The sequence below is a fragment of the Lithobates pipiens genome, unplaced genomic scaffold (genome assembly GCF_037356315.1).
Source record: "Lithobates pipiens isolate NorthernLeopardFrog02 unplaced genomic scaffold, aLitPip1_a1.2 Scaffold_22, whole genome shotgun sequence".
NCBI classification, from domain to species: Eukaryota; Metazoa; Chordata; class Amphibia; order Anura; family Ranidae; genus Lithobates; species Lithobates pipiens.
In genome coordinates, this window is record NW_027507784.1 from 82,870,110 (window position 1) to 82,893,871 (window position 23,762).

At 40.6% G+C, this 23,762-nt stretch overlaps 1 protein-coding gene across 1 annotated transcript in view; it reads left to right on the top strand.

The window, feature by feature from the left end:
* The window catches only part of ACMSD (aminocarboxymuconate semialdehyde decarboxylase), an 81,881-nt gene that overhangs the window by 22,770 nt on the left and 35,349 nt on the right, over positions 1 to 23,762 (top strand). Inside the window, exons 3-8 of the mRNA XM_077447806.1 lie at positions 4,583 to 4,679; positions 9,035 to 9,084; positions 12,607 to 12,843; positions 14,884 to 14,977; positions 17,842 to 17,937; positions 22,633 to 22,805. Of these exons, the coding sequence (XP_077303932.1) occupies positions 4,583 to 4,679; positions 9,035 to 9,084; positions 12,607 to 12,843; positions 14,884 to 14,977; positions 17,842 to 17,937; positions 22,633 to 22,805 (747 nt within the window). The remainder of the gene's footprint in view (positions 1 to 4,582; positions 4,680 to 9,034; positions 9,085 to 12,606; positions 12,844 to 14,883; positions 14,978 to 17,841; positions 17,938 to 22,632; positions 22,806 to 23,762) is intronic.

Consider the following 23,762-nt stretch of genomic DNA (forward strand, 5'->3'; position numbering starts at 1 on the left):
TATAAAGGAATAGTAGTGGTAAAAAAAAAAACCCTTGTGGAATTAATTAACCTTTTTTTGGGTTAATTATCCTTTAAGGGTGTGTGGCAGGAGGCGTGTCCTACGCCTACATACTTTTGCTAGTAAGGTGTCCCTCATTCCCATCTCAAAATGTTGGGAGGTATGGCTACACCAAAAGAAGCACAAATCATAGCAGAGAAACTTGGTTCTACTGAATAGATTTCAAACAACAGAAAGTCATGAGCAACGGGATCCAAGTTAGACAAAAAAAAAAAGGATTTATTACCAAAGATTTATACCACGGCTTTTCTTCTAACTTGGATTCTGTGCGCCTGACTTGGCAACATGGAAACAAACTCTTGAGGTTTCTCTGATGTTTTATTAGAAAAGTGGTTGTGTACCTGGAATAGTCATCAATGAAAGTCAGTACATATCTGTTTCCTCCTGACGTGAGAGTTTTCATTGGACCGCATACGTCGCTGTGTATGAGCTGCAGAGTATCGGTAGTTTTTCTTTGAGATGCTTGTGGAAGGGGAGCACGTGTGGCTCTTACTTCAAAATAGCACTTGCATTTCATAAACACTTTGCAAGGCATTATTGTCAAATCTTCTGCATAGCTCCCAACTGTCCCTGATTTCGAGGGACTGTACCTGATTTCGAGGGACTGTCCCTGATTTGGAGCAATGCCCCTCTGTCCCTCATTCATCACCATTTGTCCCTCATTTTGGTCTGATCCATATAGATATATATAAAAAAATTTATCTATCAAAAAGTGTTTTCCGGTGCTAAACCTTTCATCTGATTTATAAATTGCTGCATTTGTAAATTCCAAAAGCCAATATAAAGGAATAGTAGTGGTAAAAAAAAATGTCTTTCGGTTATTTTCGGCCGTTCTCGGGTATATTCGGCCGTTCCTGGCTATTTTCGGCCGTTCTCGGCTATTTTCGGCTGCTTTCCGAAAGAACGGCCGAGTGCGGCCGAAAATAGGAGAGAAGGGCCAAAAATAGCCAAGAATGGGCGAGTGCAGGCAAAAATACCCGAAAGCTGCCGAGAACGAAGACATCCGCTCTGTATCTCGGTGGCGCAACTTTTAAAATGGCAAAGACACTGACGAGCTTGCAAATGATTGACAAGGCTGCAATGCAAGGCTGCAATGCAAGGCTGCAAATGACTGACAAAGCTGCAAATGACACTGATAAGGCTGCATTGATGGGCATTTAAATGTAAGTTTTTTTTTCCTTAAACTTCCCTCCTAAAAGTTTTTTTCCTTTAAATTCCCTCCTAAACTTGGGGTGCATGTTATACGCCGATAAATACGGTACTTTACTTTCATGATAGATTGAAAAGCATGTCTATACATCATGGAGATAGGTAGGAACATACAAGTACACAGAGAGGAAAGACAATCACTTCCTCTCATTACATTACCATAGAATGCACATTATAACACTGCAGTGCCACCTACTGGTATAGACAGGTATAATGCAAATATATAGTTCACAGTGCTTTGCATTATATGCTGTTGTTCTTCCAACATGGATCAATGCCTTCCCTTCTGACAAAACGGCGACCTGTCATGTTTACCTCTGTGCTGAACAGTTGGCGGGTTTCTGGAGTCTGGTGGTGTGCGTGCACACCCCAGACCCGTATGTGTCATATCACTTACTGGGTATGTGATCTGGCGCCGAGCGGCTGCCCTGCCACATTATATCCACAGCATGCAGTCGTATAGTGGTTAAAAATGTTTTTTGTTTTTTTTTACATTTCTTCAGTTACTCCCTGGTTTTTCATGTCTAGGCAAATTATGTCATACATTCCAGGAGTCTTCAGGAGGGGAAGATGAGTTTTTTCAACTAAGCACACCCTCCGGTCTGTGTGCCTGAGCTAAGGGCAGGTGGATTCCAAGAAGTAAATGCTACATGAATCAATCTGCCCTTACTCAAGATGGCCGCATAGAGGGGAGTTTTTTCAAGGTGATTTCTCAGCAAAATAAGACATGGAGATACAGATGGGTGGGGGAGTTTGCTTTAATTATTTACCAATTAATTAAATAGCGTTTTCGGTTTATGCTGTTCATATGCAGGGTAGTTCCGCTTTAATAAGCGCTAAATTGGCCGGATGGAAGAGATCGCCTTCCATTTACAGATGTATCATGGATTTTTCCTTGATCTTTTTATTGAATATTGCAGTAAATCTAGGTCAGAGAGTGCTCTATAAATAGAGTCGGTGCTTTTCTTTGATTGCACAGTGTTAAAATGTTGAGCTTTTTTCAGCTTTGTCGCGGGGTTTGTGGCCTCCTGACCTCCGCGGAATGCCTAGCGCGTTCTCCCATCTAAACCGAATAAACTGCGGTCTCTCCGCCTAATTAAATTTTCATCTCGGACACGGCGCCATCAATCAAGGTTATAAAAGCAGCGGCGTTATATACCTGGAATCGGGAGAAATAAATTACTGGGGGTTATTTTAAAGGGCATCTCCAACTATAAACACATAAGAAGACTTTTACTGTCAAAGACAATCCAGAATATAAGGAGGATGACAACATTTTTCCCTGCTGCAGATTTTGTGTCCCTGCCTTGACCACACCACCTTACTGAGAAACATAGATACCCAGTAGAAACAAAATTGAAGGACGGCTTTAAAGTGGCTGTAAACCCACAAAAAAAATCTGCAAGACAAAGGCATAATGAGCTAGTACGCATTCTTGTTAATTCACAAACAGAAGCATAGTAAACACAGTTTACTATGCTTCAGTTAAGATTGAACACTGTGTGTGAGTGTGTTCATTTAGAAAAGGAATGGGCCAGTAAATTACATATTGATTAGCCCCCCTCCCCCCCCCCCCTCGCTCTCCATCCTGAAAAATCCTCTGCAGCAGCTGGGGGAGAAGAGGGAAGCCAGCAGCACTGCAGTAGGGGGTACAACACGGGGGGTTGCCCAGTCAGTAGGGGGAATCAGCACCACACAGAGTGATTAGGGTGTGTCCTGGCACACCCTCTGCGCACGCCTATGGCTCTATATACAGTAGTACCTTGGATTACAAGCATAATCCGTTCCAGAAGCATGCATGTAATCCAAAGCAGAAACTCAGATCATTGGTTCTACAGTCACTGCTGGTGTATGCAGTACTTCATTTGGCCAGAGGTTTTGGGGTACTCGGAAGCTCTCTGAGACACTCGGGAACGGAGTGTTTCCGAGTGTTTCTGAGCGTCACTGTCGCCCTCGCACCTCTGGCCAAATGTGGTACTGCACACCGTAGCGGCTTGAATCCTGCTTGTCTTACAAGACAACGCTCACAAACCGAGACAGGATTTAAAAAAAGAAATAGCTTGTATTGCGAAACGCTCGTATACCGCGGTACTTGCAATCCGAGGTTTCACTGTAATGGTCAAAATGCAGTATGCTTTATTGAAACACCTCAATGAGAAAGCTATACTGCATTTTGGCCACTAGATAGAGATGAAGCTGCAGGCAATAATCTCTTTAGAATATTACAGGACCTTTCATTCAGCGTGCACAAATGCTTCTCACATTCATGCAATCAATGTTCTACAAATTGATCCCTAAATGTTCGGGTGTAGACCAGAGATTTGCCCAGCAGAAGCAGCAATATTCTTTCATGTGCCTCCACCTTCTACCATACATTGATTCTCCAAAAAAAAAAAAACGGCCATCATTGCACAGTATTCCTCAATTTCCTTTTACTCTTTAACCAGTTGCCGCCCGGCCACAAGATGGGGTGGTGCGGTTCTCGTTCTGGGACTCCATCATATGACGGTGTCCCAGAACGGCCACTCTTGTGCCCCCGCGGGGGCGCGCAGTGCGGCGATCGTGACCACGCCATATGACACGGCACGACCCGATCTCTATGACACGGCACGACCCGATCTCTTAACCAGCCTTTTTAAAACAGGTGCCTTGAGTATTCTTCAGGGTAGCCTTGGCAAAATGCCTAAAAAAACTGCCCAAAAATGTATACAAGTCGGCCTGTGGATGAAGACTGCCTTTTAGTTCCACAAAGCCACTGGTTTTTATTGTGCACCAGTACAACCATCCAGCTACCGGCATCCTAACGACCAGTGATGTCATCAGTGTTGATAAGAAGGGTGTTGTTTGACCCTCCACTACCCCTCTCTATCAGCACTGGGGCCACATTTGCTGAGTGATGGAGAGAAACTGAGGGAAAGGAGAAACATTGGAATACTAGTCAGTACTAGTGTGCAAAGGTGTATTTGCTTTGAAAGAAAAAATCGCCTCTAACGTTGGGTGTCTTACGTGTGTGGATGCTGCTGCATTATGTAACTTTATTAGAATAATTTTTTACATTTTAGAATGGGGTGCCTCAAGACTGTCCATAATTGTAAAGGGTGCCTTGACTGAAAAAAGTTTGAGAAATACTGCTCCAAACAGGTTAAAAAAAGGGGCATAAATGAATGACATCTAATCCAAATTCATTTTTTACTAACCAAACGTCAATACGCAAGAATATGAATCATTGGCTTCATTTGGATTCCTGCAGCTTCAAAATTGAGCTTTGCAAAAGGTTCCATTGTTTTCTTTTCTCATTTTTTTTTGTTTTTAGGATGAGGCGAGAATGATGAAGGATGGAAATGTTTTCCGGGTGGTTCAGTCCAACTGTTGGAATCCTGAAGTGAGATTAAAAGAGATGGATCAGTCAGGTAGATGAAGTCTACATATTTGTACCTTCTGCAACTGGCCTACAATGTAATGGCCTTGGTTCATCAAGCTGCAATTTAGAAATATGTATTTGATAAGCTGTTTTTTTTGTTTGTTCTTTTATTTATTTATTTTTGTTACTTACTCTGGAAAGCAGGGGAGTATTACCATGGGGGTTGCTTTTTTATTGTCATAAATGCTGGCCATGGTTTTTCAATTTCTTTTAGAAAGGTGAAATGTGGCTTTAAATTATTATTTGCAAAATAAAGAGTTTATTTACATGATTTCAGCAGAACGAAAACTAGGAACATTCCAGGGTGCCACCCAAGGACACACTGTAAAAAATGTTGTGCTGAGTCTACTCAAAAAAATCGAGGCAACTATTTGCATCAGCTTTTTAAGTACTGTCAACTAAACTTATTTTTGTCTGACTCACTAGACTTTTCATGTTTTTAACTTTGTTGTTTTAAGTAAACTCAACTCAATTTCTTTCAGTTTATAGACCATAGTGTTTCAAGTTAGGAATACATACTGTAAATTGTCTGGAACTATAGTTTTAAGTAAAGCCTACATTTTTCCAGTTTATAGACCATAGGTTTAAGTAAAGCCAACTAAATGTTTCCAATTTATAGACCACAGGTTCAAGTAAATCCAACTCAATTTTTCCAGTTTATAGACCATAGGTTCAAGTAAAGCCAACTCATTTTTTATAGTTTCTAGAAAAGTTTAAGTTGGGAACACATACATTAACTTATTTATTTCAAGTACTTTTATAGCACCGTCAATTTATGGCACACTTTACATATACATTGTACATTCACATTAGCCCCTGCCCTCAAGTTGCTTTCAATCTACGATCCCTAACTCACATTCATACAGTATATACACATACTAGGGCCAATTTACACAGGAGCCAATCACCCTATCAGTATGCCTTTGGAGTGTGGGAGGAAACCTATGCAGGCACAGGGAGAACATGCAAACTGCAGGCAGGTAGTGTCGGGATTCGAACCAGCAATCGTTTTGCTGCTAGGCAAAAGTGCTAACCACTACATCACTGTGCTGCCCTATTATGTTACTTTTTTTTTTGTTTGTTTTTTTTTTGTTTCATACATATTTTATTAAAAAGTTTTCATGTACAATACAGTAAATGGTTTCATGGACAACATTGTAAATATACTAGTACATGCAGAAAGTGTTACAAAATATGGCAAACAAAAAGAAATCCACCTATAGCCTATATATCTTAAGATCCGAGGGAGTCGGGTCTCCTGTCCCTGCAGTATTTGGGTAGCTATACCCACTATGTTATTCCTCATATAGGGTTATTGTAGGGAGTAGCCCTAAACTGTCCAACATTTAAGAACAAGGTATATAGGAGCACTACTGGTTAGGTAATTTAAAGCATCTCAAGGAGGAGTGGGAGCAAGAGCATTCAACACTTTTTTGGTATTGATCCCGCCTTCCCGTTTCATGTTGAACTGGGAAGGGTAGGGGGGGAGGGCGGGGAGCAAGAGAGAGAAAGGACGGAGAGAAAGGGAGTGAGAGAGAGAAAAAACTTAAAAGTGTAAAAAAAAAAGTGGGGGGAAGAGGAGCGGGGGTGGGGGTTATGGGTAGGAGTACCGAAGAAAAGAAAAAAAAAGGGAGTAGAAGGGGTGGCGCCACCACCAACTACCCTCTCCATTTCTAACATGTCAATTTGTATCTTATGACTCATGAAGAGTAGTCAGGAGTATCCTTTGCTGCCAAGTCCCCTGCTCATAGGACATGTCAGTTGCTATGTTGTATCAGCTCTTGGTGATCATGGGATTCTCGTAGGTGTGTCAAGCTGAGTATTGAGATATTTTATCGAGGGTGGTATATATGAGCTTCTCCATCACTGCAACGAGGCGGATACAAGAGGTCCAGTGGAGCAGAGACGTAGATCTCCAGTGGACCAGTACACATAGCCTAGCAGCGTTTATCAAGTGCATAGCCACCGACTTGAAGTAGCGTTTTCTGGGAATTTGTGAATGATTTAATAAATATTATGTTACTTCGTTTTAACTGATATTATTAACTTGTAACTGACTAAATTTTTTTAAATTGGTAAAACTTATTATCCAAATGTATTTGATATATGTTTGAAAGTTTTTATATAAAAATAATACAATAATATGTTTTAAAAAAAATAGGAATAGTCTCATGAAAAGGTTTTCAAAACAAATTAACATTTATTATTTATAAAGTGTTACAGATGTAATATTATTAAAGCAACATAAAATGTAAATGTACTGCATTGCTTTAACTGACAATTGTGCGGTCGTGTACCCAAACAAAATGGACGTCCTTTTTTTCCCCACAAATAGAGCTTTCTTTTGATTTCATTTGATTACCTCTGTGGTTTTTGTTTTTTGCGCTATAAACAAAAAAAGACCTACAATTTTGAAAAAATGTTTTTTTACTTTCTGCTGTAATACATATCCCAAAAAATATATATAAAAAACGAATTTATTCATTAGTTTAAGCTGATATATATTCTTCTACATATTTTTGGTAAAAAAAAAAATCGCAATAAGCATATATGGATTGGTTTGGTTATCACGTCTACAAACTATGGGATAGATTTAGGGACTTTTATTTTTTTTATTGTTTTTACTGGTAATGGCAGCGATCTGCGATTTTGAACGGGACTGTGACATTGCGGCACAGAAATCTTACCCCAAATTACACTTTTTGGAGACCAGTGACATTATTACAATGATCAGTATTATAAAAATGCACTGATCAATGTATAAGTGACAATGGCAGGGAAGGGGTTAACACTAGGGGGCGATCAAGGGTTAAGTGTGTTCCCTGGGTGTGTTCTAACTGCATGGGGGATGGGCTACCAGGGACAGGACAGAGATCACTGTTCCCGATTACTGGGAACAGAAGATCTCTGACATGTCATCTGGCAGAACGGGGAATCGCCTTCTTTACAGAGGCAGTTCCCCGTTCTGCCTCTGCACATGGAGATCGTGGGTCGCCGCTGGACATCGAGTCTGCCGGACCCGCAGGCGCGCTTCCGCTATCTCCTGTGCAAAGACCGACATACTCCTATGGCAGTTTGCGCAGGAGAGCCGACCTGCTGCAGTATAATGACGGTGGCTGGCCTGCAAGCGGTTAAAGTGTACATTTTTGAAGGTAGATTACCCACATCTAGCTCTAAAAAGATCTTCTGAAAAACTCCAAAGGTATATTTTAGGTTTTCAGGGTAGCTCAGGCTAAAAGCATAAATGAGTCTCATAATCATTCTCTCCCCCCTTGGAAAGGTGCCAAATGTGACACCGGGGGGGGGAGGAACAGGAAAAGCGGAAGTTCCATTTTTGGGTGGAACTCCGCTTTAACAGCTGGCGGTTGCTCATCCTGCACCTTGGTTGCATTCTACCGCATGCAATAAACACAAACTTTGCCTGCGCACAAGTGAGTTGTCTCAATAGGTGTTTACAATGGACGTATGTGCATTTATTATAAATATCTTAATCAGCAAATAAAATAAACATTTTGGATGGTATGTTAAGCAATATTCAAAACATGTGAACGATAATTTGTTCAATGGCCACTCTTACCTTTCAATGGCATTACATGGCTTTGTAGTGACTTCTTGTCACTGGTGGCACTCTTTTGTCCTAATGGGCCTCAAACGTATGGGAACTAACTTGTGCAGGCTTTCAAAGTTCCAAAAGACATCAAGTTCTTTAGCTACTTGCCGGCTACAGCGCAGACTTAATTTGGTAGGAGGGCGTACGTGGACGTCCTCCCGTGCTCAAGCGGCCTGTGCGTCACCTGCAGGGGCGTGCGCGGCACGCTCTGTGATCAGTGCCTGATCACAGATCGGAGTAAGGGGTCGATCCCGACCCCTCACCACGTGATCAGCTGTCAGCCAATGACAGCTGATCATGTGATGTAAACAGAGCCGGTAATCGGCTATTTTTCCTCTTCACGCTGATTGACCTCTCAAATTACTTTTTATGTGTATTGTCAGTGTTTCCATATCAGGTTGTCAGCAAAAAATGTGCTTTGTCAATACAATGTCCATGTTTTGTCAGTAAAATATGCTGCGGGAGGTTGGCAATGCTGCACTGGTCCCATACCTCTGTGTTTATTTTCATGCTTTCTGTACTTTTTTGTTACAAAACTGAATCATGCTGGAGGGGTTATACTTGACTGGCCTACATCATTTTAATGTCCAGTCCTCCTGTAATCCCTGTGTCCCTCAATGGATTCCAAGAAAAGAATATTACACTAAGTACAAAAATCCTATCATTGCAAAGAAATATTATATTACCGATGGGCAATTACATATAAAATAAGACAAATACTTTTTCTCATGCAGGAGTAAGAGTGCAGGTGCTCTCAACAGTGCCAGTAATGTTCAGTTATTGGGTATGTATAATTATATTTTTTTATTTTAAAGTGCAGCTCTTGTGATAGATTTCAAACAGCACAGTAGTATATATATTTTTTAAAGCATTTAATTCATATTTTGTTTTGTCGGTACAGGCTTCTGAAGTATCCATTGTGGCACCTCTAGTGCTCGCATTGCATTCTGAGATTAGAGATGTAAAATTTATGGTAATTTTAAAGCCATGGGAAAAAAACATTTTTCCCCAGTTTTCTTTTTGTTTAGGAAATAATTGACATTTTGAAAAAAAAATAAAAAATTTAGTGTAGAGTAATTGAAAGTCATTTTGTTACACTGGCAAGGTGAAATGCAGTGTATATTAAAGTATTATGCTTCAAATAAAAGTACAGCTTATTCAGTAAATAAACTAAACTTTCTTTTAAAATGATATTTTTTTTTACAAATAAAATAAGAGTTGTATATGTTAAGAACATTTCACCTATACATGACAACAGGCGACCTCCCCCCTTTCCCTCATAATAATTTATAAGCTTCCTGTCAATATGCATTTTCAGTTATGGACAATGATGATCCAGAAGCAGATATTAAGAGCTTGATCAATGCTCTCCTGATTTCAGGTGTGGTTTTATCTATAAATGAAGGGATTGTGTACTTTTGGAAGGCCGTGGTTTGTAATACTTTCTTACTTGAAGAAGCTGCTGGTGAAGAAACACTTTGTTATGATCCAGAAGCAGCAGAAAGAGTGTTTGTGGAAGGAACTCCAGAGAGAAAAGCAACTCGCACTTTCATTCTGGTCCTCATCATTTCATTCTATAAAGTATTTTTAATGTCTTTCGGGCACCTCTGGCATGCCAGGATGTTTTGTCATCCTTGTAGCATTTGGAAAAGAAAATTTCTTCTCACAATATTTGCAAAATGCAGATTGGATCTCAGCAGCAACTGTACTGTGGAAATGTTTCCAAGCTCTAGACGTTGATCTCACCATTTTACTGAGAGGAGGAGAAGATAAACCAATCTACTGACCAGAATATAGGAAAACATTATGCTGTGATGGTGGAGAACATTAATAGGAATCATTTAAAGGTTAAAAAAAATCAACTCATTTGTCACACAAATTTAACATCTTACCTGTCAATTAAGATCTGAGAGGTCAGAAACTATCATCTATTGTATCCCAACAATCAGCTGTACTAACTGTAGGAGGTACAATGTGGAGCCAACCAGCAACAAAAATGGAGCCTTTCCTCTGCAGTGCCCCTCATGCCGCATACACACGATCGGACTATCTGGCAGACATGGTCCAACAGACCAGAGTCCGCCGAACAATCCGCCCATGTGTGGGCTCCGGCAGACTTTTTTTTCCCAAAAGTCTAGCGTACTTAGAAAGAAGTTTTGACTCAAAATTGTCGAGTCTGGAGGACAATCTGGCCATCTGTGTGCAAGTCCGCCGGACTTTTGAAATGAACGGACTTGCCCACACACGGAGTAAAGTCTGTTCATTTTGAACGTGGCTCCAGGTAGACGGGACTAGCGCAGGAAGTGAATGTTGCCGCCTCCATCCGCGAGATTGCCACCCCGCTGGCCCCGTCATCTGGTATGGACTTAAAGGGGAAAAACGGCGTGGGGGTCCCCCCCAAGTCCATATCAGACCCTTATCCGAGCACGTAGCCTGGCCGGTCAGGAAAGGGGGTGGGGACGAGCGAGCGCCCCCCTCCTGAGCCGTACCAGGCTGCGTGCCCTCAACATGGGGCCCCCCACCCCAAAGCACCTTGTCCCCATGTTGATGAGGAGAAGGGCCTCTTCCCGACAACTTTTTTTTACACTTTTTTTCAGCAAGTGAATGGGTAGGGGTACATGGTATCCCAATACTCGTTCACATAGGGTGGGGGGCAGGTATCTAGGGCCCCCCTTATTAAAGGGGGCTCCCGGATTCCGATAAGCCCCCTGCCCGCAGACCCCAAAAACCAACGGCCAGGGTTGTCGGGAAGAGGACCCCCTTGTACTCATCAATATGGGGACAAGGTGCTTTGGAGTGGGGGGCCGCAGGGCCCCCCTTCCCCAAAGCACCCCCCCATGTTGAGGGTACGGGGCCTGGTACTGCCCTTTCCTGACCGACCAGGCTATGTACTGGGATAAGGGTCTGATATGGACTTTGGGGGGGAACCCCATGCCGTTTTCTCGGCGTAGGGCTTCCCCTTTAAGTCCATACCAGGTGACGCGGCCAGCAAGGTGTCAATCTCGCCGATGTAGGTGGCGACATTGACTTCCTGCGCTGGTCCCGTCTACCTGGAGCCGCGTTCAAAATGAACAGACTTTACTCCATGTGTGGGCAAGTCCATTCATTTCAAAAGTCTGGCGGACTGCTGCCATAGTCCGGCAGATTGTCCGCCGGACCTAGTCTGCCGGAAAAGTCCGGTCGTGTGTGGGCAGGTCCGCTCATTCAGAAAGTCCAGCGGACCTCCGCTGCAAAGTCCGGTGGTTTGTCCGCCTGATAGTCCAATCGTGTATACGTGGCATCAGTGGCAGAAATGCATATTTCTCTTGTTTGAGAACTGCTTTGAGAACTGCTTTGAGAAGTACAGTGTTATTTGAACTGTATTCCAAGATTTGCTTGTCTTCACCTGAGAGAGCTTGCAAGTCTTAAATCCTTCATTAAGGTCTTCATGTTAAATAGTTTGAATACCATGTCATAGATATATTTATCATTGTAAAAGTACATATTCCAATTTTTCCGGGAAAAAATTAAACAGAAAAAATAAAAAATAAACATTTGTTTTCCCACTTTTTCAGTTTTTTTTCTGGCTCTTCCCATCTCTATTTGGGATGTAAGGATAATCCCTAAAGTCAGGATTTTCATAGAAGCTCAGAAGACTCCAGGGCAGCAGTGCATCAGTATTTAAAGATGATAGAGGATCATGCTGGTGGTTTTATGTTTCATATTCATCTTATGCCCCGTACACAAGATCAGAATTTTGGTCAGAAAAAGCTCTGATGGTTTTCGCTCAAGCTGTCTTGCATACACACGATCACACCAAATTCTGACCGTCAAGAACACGTTGACATACGACACGTACGACAGGCCTAGAAAAAGGAAGTTCAATACCCAGTAGCCAATAGCTTCTGTCTCGTAGTTGAATCTGAACATGCGTGAGTTTTTGCGTGTCGGAACTGCATACACATGATCGGAATTTCCGTCTGAAAAATTGAGAACCTGCGTATTTTCCAACGAAAAGCTCTCATCTGTCTTTTGCTGGCCGATATTCCAACCGTGTGCATTAGTGTTAGGAGGTTTTATGTTTCAGAACATGCTATGGATTTCTGAGCTTCCTTTCTTTTAATGTGAAGAAGATGTTCATATTACAAGAAGATTATTAAAGAAGGATTAAAGTGTATATAAAGTGCTAATCTAAGTTTTATCAGTGCTCACCAGAAAGTATCAAAAAACAATATAGTTCAAGCAACAAATATAGCCGCATATGTATTAGAAGGTCATGGCATCCATATAACCTTATCTTCTAACATTGTGAGTTTTTTCGGTACAGGCCAAGCCCCAGGATACCCTGGATCTGTCTCAGTTCCTCAATGATGACTTGGCGGCTGTGGTTCGGAAGTATCCAGAGAGATTTGTAGGGCTGGGGACACTACCTATGCAGAGTCCAGAGCTGGCAGTACAGGAGATGCATCGCTGCGTAAAAGAACTGGGGTTCCCTGGTGTACAGATTGGATCCCATATCAATCAGTGGGACCTGAATTCACCTGAACTGTATCCTATTTATGCGGTACGTACAGGAATCCTACCCACAGTGGCTTTTTTAGGCAACCTCTGATATTATCTGATATTATCTGATGCCCTGCTACTGTATTGGTATATAAGGGCAAGCTCCACTCATGTACAAGTGTCACCTTTACAAGGAAGATGTAAACCTTAGCCCATAGTTCTGGCATGACTCCCTGACTTTCTCAAAGACTTTCAGTACAAAGACAGGCTCTATTTTATGGGTACAAACAAGAGGTCACTGCACCCACCTATAACTGGTCACTGCAGAAAGGAGCATTGGAAAGGCAATTGCATATTTAAAAAAAACAAAGACATTTCCAAGCTCAACTTACCGACCAGCCTGCGACCAACCAAACTGACTTGTCCAACAGCGTTAAAAACAGGGGTTTAGTTGCACACATTTGCAAATACATGTGTAAGCCACAGAGATTCGGCAAGGCACCCCATTTTCTGTGGACCTAAACTCTAATTTCTGTGAGTCTCCAACAATGGAGACACATGCATTAAATGTTTCCAATTACTTTTTATTCAATTTTTAGACATATATATCAAACATTACATTCCATAAATATTCAACATTCAAAAATTCATTCTTATACAATACCACATACAGTATCACGTGGTACTCCCCCCCCCCCCCATCAATCCCATTTCTCCCTTCTGTTATGCATAATCTCTGATCCTTCTTGAGGAACAAAATTCCTCCCATCTTTGCCATAATTTTGATAATGGATTATTTCTATAACCGTCTTCTCTTACCTGTTTTTCCATGTGATATATTTCGTTCATCTCACATATCCAATCCGTCACCTCTGGGCTGCTTGTATTTCTCCATTTACGTGCTATCACAACCCTTGCTGCTGTATTCATATGGTGCAATAACTCTATCCCCCTTTGTTTTATTAAGTTTGAAGTAAGGGAAAACAACGCAATTACTACATTTAAGTTTGTTTCTATTCCAACCACTTTCTGATATATTTCCATTATCGTATTCCAAAATACTCTTACCTTACTACAACTATACCATATATGATATATGTTCTAAAGTTCCTCTTTCTACCTTACATCTCCGACATTTTTCCGTATTCTCTTTATTTATCATATTCATTATCACTGGGCTCCTGTACCATCTTAGTGCAGTTTTATAATTTTTTTTCTTGGTATTTAGTTGCAGTTGATAATTTAGGTATTCTCCTAAAAAAAAAATTCCCATTCTTCCTCCATTAATGGGTTCTCTGTTTCCTCCTCCCATTTTTTTATGCCTGTTATTTCCTTGATTCCTCCAGAGGGAAGTAATAAGGCATATATCTTAGAAAACTTTTTAATCGATTTATGCTTTTCCACTATTATTTGTTCAAATTTAGTTTTAGGTCTCAATTGGCTCAATAAATGCCTTCAATTGAATATATTGAAATCATTTATTTCTATATTCAGGCCCCATATCTTGAAGTGTTGGCATTTTCCCATCCAATAAAATCTGAGTTGCCCATTCATGTTCCACGATATTCCATTTTAGATATTTTGTGGCTTTTAAAGCTGGAATAAATTCCGGATTGGAAAATATTGGAGTCATGGGTCCCACTATAGTGGATAGTTTTCCTTTTTTCAGTATGGTATCCCAAGTTTTTAAAGTGGATTTTACAAAAATCGGTAATGCTTTTTCTTTTGGTCTCAAATTAGGTTTTATCCATGGTAAATATTTTATTTTTGTCCCTACAATATCTTCCTCAAGGTTAATCCATTGCTTGTTTTCCACATTGTGATAACAATCTATTATTCTGATCAGTGATGCTGCTTGTAAGTATTTAGAAAAGTCAGGTAGAGCCAATCCACCATCTTTTTTTGCTCTCTCACATGCATTAAATGGACAGGTGTAGGGCAGAAAAACCTGGAGGGGGCCCAACTTTCTTTAAAGGCACAGGGGCATACTGAACAACCAGCCCATTCATATATGAGTAATCTCCTGCATATAGAAAACAACCACACATAATGTGCTCACACAGCTACTGGCAATGTAATAACGCATCTAACATTTTTTCAGGCGGCTGAAGAATTAAACTGCTCCATATTTGTGCACCCCTGGGACATGCCAACCACAGGCAGGATGGAAAAGTACTGGCTTCCCTGGCTGGTAGGTTAGTAATGGTATCATATATTTCTTGGGTCGTTGGGTTCAATGATTTAGAAAAATGTCAAGTGAATGATGTACTAAAGGAATCATTTATAGGGCTTTAGTAGTGGCAATTACTCTACATTCCAAGGGCACCGAATAGAATGGCATACCACCCATTGCACACAAATCTCTGTAAGTTGGCAGGCAATTACATAATTTGACAGTTGTTAGACGTTCAGGCGCTTAAAGTGGAGTTCCACCCCCAAAAAAAATAATTTATTAATGTGCCTAAAAAAAATCCCCCAAAAAACATTTGGAGAATTTTTTTTTTTTTACTCACCTCTAAATGCCTGTTGCTAGGGGGTCCCTCATAGTCTGCCTCCTTCGGGGGCCTGGGCTCCTGACGTCACTTCCCTCGGCGCAGGAAGGGAGATCGCCTCTCCCCCCTCCCTCTTGTCAATCATCTGGAACATGTGACCGGTCCCAGATGATTGCGCGGCCAGTGACGGCGCACAGTGCATCGCTGGACCCTGGGACAGGTAAGTGTCCAACCATTAAAAGTCAGCAGCTGCAGTATTTATAGCTGCTGACTTTTAATTTTTATTTATTTTTTAATTGGGAACCCCGCTTTAACTTCAAAGGTATTGGAGAAAAAGGCACAAGGTAAAGGTAAACAGCAAAGTTAACAAAAAATTTTAAATAAATTTAAAAAAATGGGCAGACTTGTGGACTACTCAGTCTTTTTCTGCCGTCATATTTCTATATTCTATATCAGTGATTCTCAACCAGGGTTCCTCCAGAGGTTGCAAGGCTTCCTTCAGCACTGGGCAATTTCTGCCTCTTAGATAAGTTCCCCCTGTTCCCAAGATCCCATTGATCCTTTTTAGCTATCTGTAAAGGGATACTTCCCAATGACCACAAGTGTAAGGACACTTCTTTCCAACAACCATCACATTAATGTATCATGAATTGTAGATTTCTAATTTTTAGCAGAGGGTTCCCTGAGACCAGAGAACTATTTCAAAGGTTCCTCTGTGTTGAAAAGGTTGAGAAAGACTGGTCTATATAATATACCCTCCTATCTGTTTACTAAGACTAGCAGAAAATGACGGCCTCCCCTGTGCATGCTCCCTGCGCTGTGATCACCGATGCCCACAACTGCCACCTATCAATGCCCACCAGTGGTGCCAATCAGTGCCACTTAGAAGTGCTGCCTATCACTGCCACCCATCAGTGCCCATCACTGCCACCCATCAGTGCCCATCACTGCCATCTATTGGGGCCCATCAGTGCCACCTCATCAGCATACATCAATGATGGACAAAAATTACCCGTTATAAAATAGAAAAAAATCTTACTTTTTACATTTAAAAAAAAATAAAAAATCGCACAGGTGATCAAATACCAAATACCAAATATATTTCATTTGGGTACAGTGTTGCATGACCGCACAATTGTCATTCAAAGTGCGACAGCGCTGAAAGCTGAAAAATGGTCTGGATAGGAGGGGGGTTTAAGTGCCCAGTAAGCAAGTGTTTAAAGTGGTTGTAAACCTCAAACATGAAATATGAACAATGCATATCCCTCTATAGTGTTTATTTGTCTCAATTAAGAACACTAATGCCCCATACACACGATGAGATTATCGGACGAATGATCGTCCGTTTTTTATTGCATGCTAATCTCAGATCGAATCTGATGAGTTTACTAAAGTCACGAAAATTCCCTCACGACAGAAAAAAAATTCGGAAGTGATGTCATGTGTTGTAATGCATTTGTATTGCATTTTCGAACGATAGCTGTACTGATTACACGAAAATCGTACGATCTGGCATCGTACGAAAAAAATTTCCGTGCACGTCCGATAGAATAATATCGGATGAACTGTTCGAATCGGCTCTCGAAAGCTCTGTACTAACGATCCGATTATCGTACGATCGCTTCGAAAGCGGTATTTTCCGTACGATTTTCGGATCGTGTGTACGGGGCTTAAGTGTAATTTCTGTCTGCTTCCTCTGTTATCAGCATAAATCACTTCTGACATGTTTCCTGACACCAAGAGAAAAAACTGTGACAGGGAAGGGAGCTCCAGCACACAGCATGTGATTGACAGCCTCAGCTCTGTTGCTGTGTGGAGGGGGGGGGGGGGTCCCTTCCCTTCAGTCAGCTCTCACTGCTCTCCTCACTAAGTTTTGCAGAGAGTAAGTTCAGCTCTCTGCCCACTGTTTCTGGCAGCTCAGGCAAGCTGTATAAATTCTGGACTTTGAACGAATGTAGAGAATAGAAGACGGCAGATAAACAGGTACAACTTATGTACAAGGATTTGTTTCATCCGTGTATCACCCGAGGCTAGTCCCTTCACTGGGTATATGTCAGGGTTTACAACCACTTTAAATCTAAGCAGCACTTGGTAGAGCATCCAGCCGCAGTAGTATGAGACACATAGACTGAACATTGTCAATCTGGGACAGGAAGTGTGTTACTGGCAGGATCCCCAGGTGAAAACAAAGGGAACACTAATACAAACAACACATCTAAGGACTGGAAAGCTGCAATATATTACATTGTTGTGTTTTTGTTTTCACATTTTTTAAGAGAAAATGGCAATTTCCAAGTGACTATGCTGTACACATTATAGTGGAAATACATAACAGAACTTACAGAGTCCAAATTCCATTACAGTAACATAGGTCAGGGAGATATGACGAGTAGACCAATCTGGTCAGCCATAAAACAAAGGAAAAGAACAGAAAACATATAAATTGCCCTTAACACAAAGGGAGCAGGGGATACATTGGGTCTGATACACAGCAGCAATAGGATAGGAATGGAACAATAAATGGAAAACAATTGTGATAACTATCATTTGAATACTGTTTTTTTTAGGCATGCCAGCGGATACAACCACCGCCATTTGCAGTATGATTATGGGTGGAATATTCGAAAAGTTCTCCAAACTTAAAGTTTGCTTTGCTCATGGAGGTACGAGGTTTACTCATTTTTTACCTGGTTCCTATAATACAATGGATGCATATTATTATTGTTTTTCTAAGGTTAAGCACTTGGGAAGATGTTGGAGATCATGTTGGAAGAGTGCTCTATAAATGTCGATGGTCCCATCATGTTGGAGGAGTGCTCTATAAATGTCGATGGTCCCCAAAAAATGTCAAAAGTGTCCGAACTGTCCACCGCAATGTCGCAGTCCTAGTAAAAATCACTGTTCATCGCCATTACTAGTAAAAAAAAAAAAAGAAGAAAAAAAAAATGCCATAAAATCTATCCCCTATTAAATTTTAAAGGTGGCCAACATCCACCATCACAGTGAATAAATAATTTTTCTACAAATATATTTATGCAAATTGGCATCATAAATTATCAACAGCTGGGATATTATTAGGAGGTTATGTGTATCAAGTATTGACAGTATGTAGTACTTTATAAACAGCCAGTATTTTATGATGTAATTTGAATAAACATCCATTTTAAGAAATGTAAAATTATATTTTATATATGCTTTATTTTTGCTTATGTTTTGTTTCAAGTGTTCACATTTAAATATAATTAAATATATATTTTATATATATATATATATATATATATATATATATATATGATTTTATATATATATATATATATATATATATATATATACCGTACATATATTTTTAAAGAGTATGGTACAACATATTGTCAACATTTGAGACACATAACCACCTAATATTATCACAGTTTCTACAATATGAAGGTTGTAAGTTCTAATTCATATTAGTCTGTGCTAAAAAAAATATTGTCGGAAAATGTGCGATCGGATCGCGTTGCCGGAAAATCCCATCGTGTGTGGGCTCTATCAGACTTTTTCCATCGGCATTTCCGAAAACACAGTTTGAGAGCTGGATCTCAAATTTTCCGACAACAAAATCCGATCCTTTAAATTCCAATCGTGTGTAGACAATTCCGACTGACAAAGTGCCACGCATGCTCAGTAATAAATTACGTGACGAAAGCTATTGGCTACTGGACTCTTTATAGACCCATCGTATGTGGTTTACGTCACCTCATTCTGAACGATCGGATTTTCCAACAACTTTGTGCGAACGTGTGTATGCAAGACAAGTTTGGGCCAAAATCCGTCTGAAAAAATCAGACGGATTTTGTCACAGGAATGTCCGACCGTGTGTACAGGGCATAATGGTGTTAATTGAAACTGGGATATTATTAGGAGGTTATTTGTCTGAAATATTGACAGTATACCAAAATTTGGGAAAATCCAATGTAATATGATGTCATTTCAATAAATAGCAATTTAGAAACATGTTTTGGACATTTATTGACTGAGATGTTGGATATTGGGTCGTCTTTAAAATTTTACCCATTTGTCTGGTTCCAACAATAGAAGGTTAAAGGAAGGAGGTTTAAAGTGAATTAAATCTTAATACTTGTAATAAAAAAAATTGCAAAAAGAAAGTTTATATAAAATATTATTTATTTCTACAAACATTACAAAATTATCACCAAGAATGAACACAGATAATATCAATTAGCATTTATTGTATTTTGCAATTTATAGATAATGTTGCTCGGAGACAGTAGGGCCGTCTTTATGGCAGGGCAAAAGGGGCAGCTGCCCTGGGCCCTGTCATTGTTGTGGGGCCCAAAGCAGTTGCCTTATACTTGCCAACCATCCCAGTTTAAATTCCCTTGTCCCTTGAAGTTTTAGTGCCGTGCTGTGTCCCAATATCTTAGTTTGAAGTTCTGTTACTAATGCTGCCCAGCTCTGCCCTATTGCCATATACAGATGACTCTCCTGCAGACCCTGTGTTTACATGTAAATAACCTACGTTGATATGTAAATAGACGTGGGCGGCTGCATTGATAATAGAGGTGGCATTCATATGTAGATCATGCCCCTCTGAAGTCGTATCCACCATCGCCTCTACTGAATGCTGCCCACTGGGGAGGTAAAGGGGCATGCTGGAAAGTTTTGCCTACAACTGTGGTCATTAAGCCTAACATCAGACTGTTCTGCAAAGATAAGCAAATTGGAGGTGGAACCCTTTATTAAAATAACATGGTGCCACAGCACCATGAATTTTGGTGCATGTTAATACATGGTACATGTGAGAGTGTCATTAACAATTAACGGCACTGCTGTGTATCTTCTAAAGGGCAGCACGTTTCTGTGGTGTCAGGAAAGCGATTTTGCATGCATCCCCGACACACACAACTATGAACGTAGGCTAAATGTCTCAGTTACATTAGTGGAGGCCCCCCTTACATTGGTGGTCAGTGTAAATCCCTCCTTACGTTGGTGGTTACTGTAAATGCTCATATTACATTAGTGGTCAGTGTAAATCATCATTAAATTAGTGGCCAATGTAGAAACTCCACATTATATTGGTAATCGGTACAATAATCCAAACTTGCATTTGTGTTCAGCCCTGAATCCCCCCTTACATTGGTGGTCCATGTAGAAGCCCCCTTTAAATTGGTGAGGAGTGTAAATCTCCCCTTACATTGGTAGCCAGTGTAGAAATCCCCCTTTATTGGTTGTTGATGTAAAATCCCCTTTTACATTGGTTGCCCGTGTAAATTCTTTATTACATTGGTGATCAGTGTACATTTCCCTTTACATTGGTGGTAAGTGCAGAATTGCCCTTACACTGGTGGTTAGTCTAAATCCCGCTTTACATTGGTGGTCAGTGTAAATCCCCCTAACCTTGGTGGTCGCTGTAGAAGTATCACCTTACATGGCGGTCAACTGGTGGTTGGTGTAAATTATCCTATTGCATTGATGTCAGTGTAGAAGTCCCCCATTACATGGTGATCAGTGCAAATTCCCCCTTATTTTGGTTGTCAGTGTAAATCAGTGTAAATCCCCCTCACATTGGTGGTCATTGTAAATTCCCCATTACATTGGTGGTCAGTGTAGGTTCCCCCACTATATGCTTGCCAAAGATTTCCAGCTTTTTGCTCTACATGATTCAGAATTTGCCACAGTGTACTGCCTCCTAACTAATCCCATCCCCAACCACTGCCACTGATCCCATGAACCCCCCAGCATTTCCACTGATCACCCCCCCCCAGCATTGCCACTGATCCCAGGAGTCCTAGGAAACCTAGGAATTTTCTGTCTATTGATGGGTCCCTTCACCTCCCCAGTCCATGGTGAACAGTCAGTGAGCAGTAATGATGTGCACTAACCTCTTGCAACCAATCATTGAGCAGTAAGGATATGCAGTGACCTCTAGCAACCAATCAGTGAACAGCAATAAGGTGCAGTAACCGCTATCAACCAATTTGTGAGTGATAAGGATGTCCAGTAACCTCTAGCGACCAATCAGTGAGCAGTATTGATGTACAGTAATCTCCATCAACCAATCAACAAGCAGAAGTCATGTGCTGTAACTTCTAGCGAATAATCAGTGAGCCATAATGTGTGCTGTAACCTCTAGCAGTCAGTCAGGGAGCGGTAATTATACACTGTAACCTCTCGCAACCAATCGCAATCGCTACTTAATCTGATTCAGTAAACAGATTTTGAGTCTAGCTGCTATTTATTGTATGTTTTTAGAGCAGGTGGAGAGTCTAAATTGCATGGTGGGGGGCCCAAGAAAATGTTTGCCCTGGGTCCAATCAAGAGGTCCAACGTGTTTCGGTGGAACCTCATGCTTCTTCATGAATATAATGACCTTTAATATATAGAACCATAACTTGACCAAAGTGATTAATTAGGATGGCTGAAGTTTTTATAGCAAAGTCTGTAAAGTAATGTAGTACTACAACACACCACACCACAGCATACCACCAGTCAATGTACCATAAAATGCATATTTACCCTCAAAAAATCAGCCACTGGCAGCGAAAAAGCCCCTTATGCAAAATGTCATCCTCACCTTTAAGAAGACATCTGCATTCCACATAGATCAGCAGAGTCATTGTTTCATGTAAAGGAGGCCTTCGTAGTCAGGACCGGATTTATAAGGTGGGCAAAATGGCCCTGCTCTATACAAAAATTATATCAAACAACATAAAAAAAATATTATATAAAATAATAAAAAGATCATAAAAAAATATATAAAATGTATAATAAAAAACATATTTTCTTTTATTAAATATAATAATATTTTGCCAGCCATCACCCAAAGCTCAAGCAAACCACACATAGAGCACTATAATTGCGTGTGCGTGCGCATGCATGACCTCAGAATGACGTGTCATGCATTTTAAAAATGTGTGACTGTCATTGAGAATGTAAACCAACTCTGTGTATAAGGGGCCCCTTTGGGCCTGAAGTGTCCCGGGCCGCCCAAGGTCTAAAACTGTCTCTGTTCATGGTCCTGAAGAAGGAAGATGTTTCTGCCAAACTACATGTAGACTTCTTGGATTTCGCTTATCATCGGAGTAACTTTATCTAACAATTACACTATACAATGATTAGGGATGGCTGAATGAAATAGATGGCCTAATGTGTGTGTTGATTGTAATTGTCGGTGTTCATTGTATGTGCTGGTTGTACACACAAACCAAATTTTTTGTACTCAAAATTCTATTTTTTTTTCTTAAATTTGATTCCCTTTTTTTAATACTATGTTCTTTGTGCTCTACAAATGTATCATTATTGTTTTATTAATTTACTATAAAAGGTATTAATTATTATTTGTTTATTATTATTTATAGGTGGAGCCTTCCCCTTTACCGTAGGTCGCATTAACCATGGTTTTAATGTGCGTCCTGATCTCTGTGCTATTCACAATAAGGAACCCCCCCAAAAATACCTTGGATCTTTCTACACAGACTCCCTGGTACATGACCCGAGAGCTCTAAAACTCCTGATTGATGTGATTGGAGAGGTGAGTTGTTGTGTCATTGAGATGCAATGGGGAACATTTACTAAACGTGATCTCACCCAACAAACATAGTTCCCTTACCAACAAAACAATGCCTACTTGTTTGTGCATTCTCACCTTTGCAGGTACATGCTTGTATTGGAGAACATACCTATGTTTAATGGACCAATTCTGTCATTGCTATGAGTGATCAGTTAAAGTGGTTGTAAACCTGTCATGTACCAGACTGTGAAGCAGCGGCGGCTGGTGCTCATAATTTTTTTTGGGGGGGGAGCAAACAAACTGCAAAATTCTGAAAAAACACTGAAAAAAATGTAAATTGCAGCCTCACTGTGTCATCAATTGCAGCCACTGTGCCCATAAAATGCAGCCACTGTGCCCATCATATGCAGCCTCTGTGCCCATCATATACAGCCTCTGTACCCACCATATGCAGCTTCTGTGCCCACCATATGCAGCTTCTGTACCCACCATATGCAGCCTCTGTGCCCACCATATGCAGCTTCTGTGCCCATCATATGCAGCCTCTGTGCCCACCATATGCAGCTTCTATGCCCTACATATGCAGCATCTTTTCCCATCATATGCAGCTATATCTTTCACAATATAAAAAGAAATTGGGCTAAGTTTACTGTTGTCTTATTTTTCAATTTAAAAAAAAGTGCGCTTGTAAGACAGCTGTGCAAATACGGTGTGACAGAAAGTATTACAACGACCACCATTTTATACTCTAGGGTGTTAGAAATAAAATATATATAATGTTTTGGGAGTTCTAAGTAATTTTCTAGCAAAAAAAAAATGTTTTTAACTTGTAAACACCAAAACACCAGAAATCTCAGAAAGAGGCTCGGTCCTTAAAGCGGTAGTAAACCCGCACATTTGTTATTTATTTTTTTAAACCTGAAAAGCAAAAGGCATAATGATGGATTTTCAGGCCGAGAATCCCCTTGTGCGCATGCG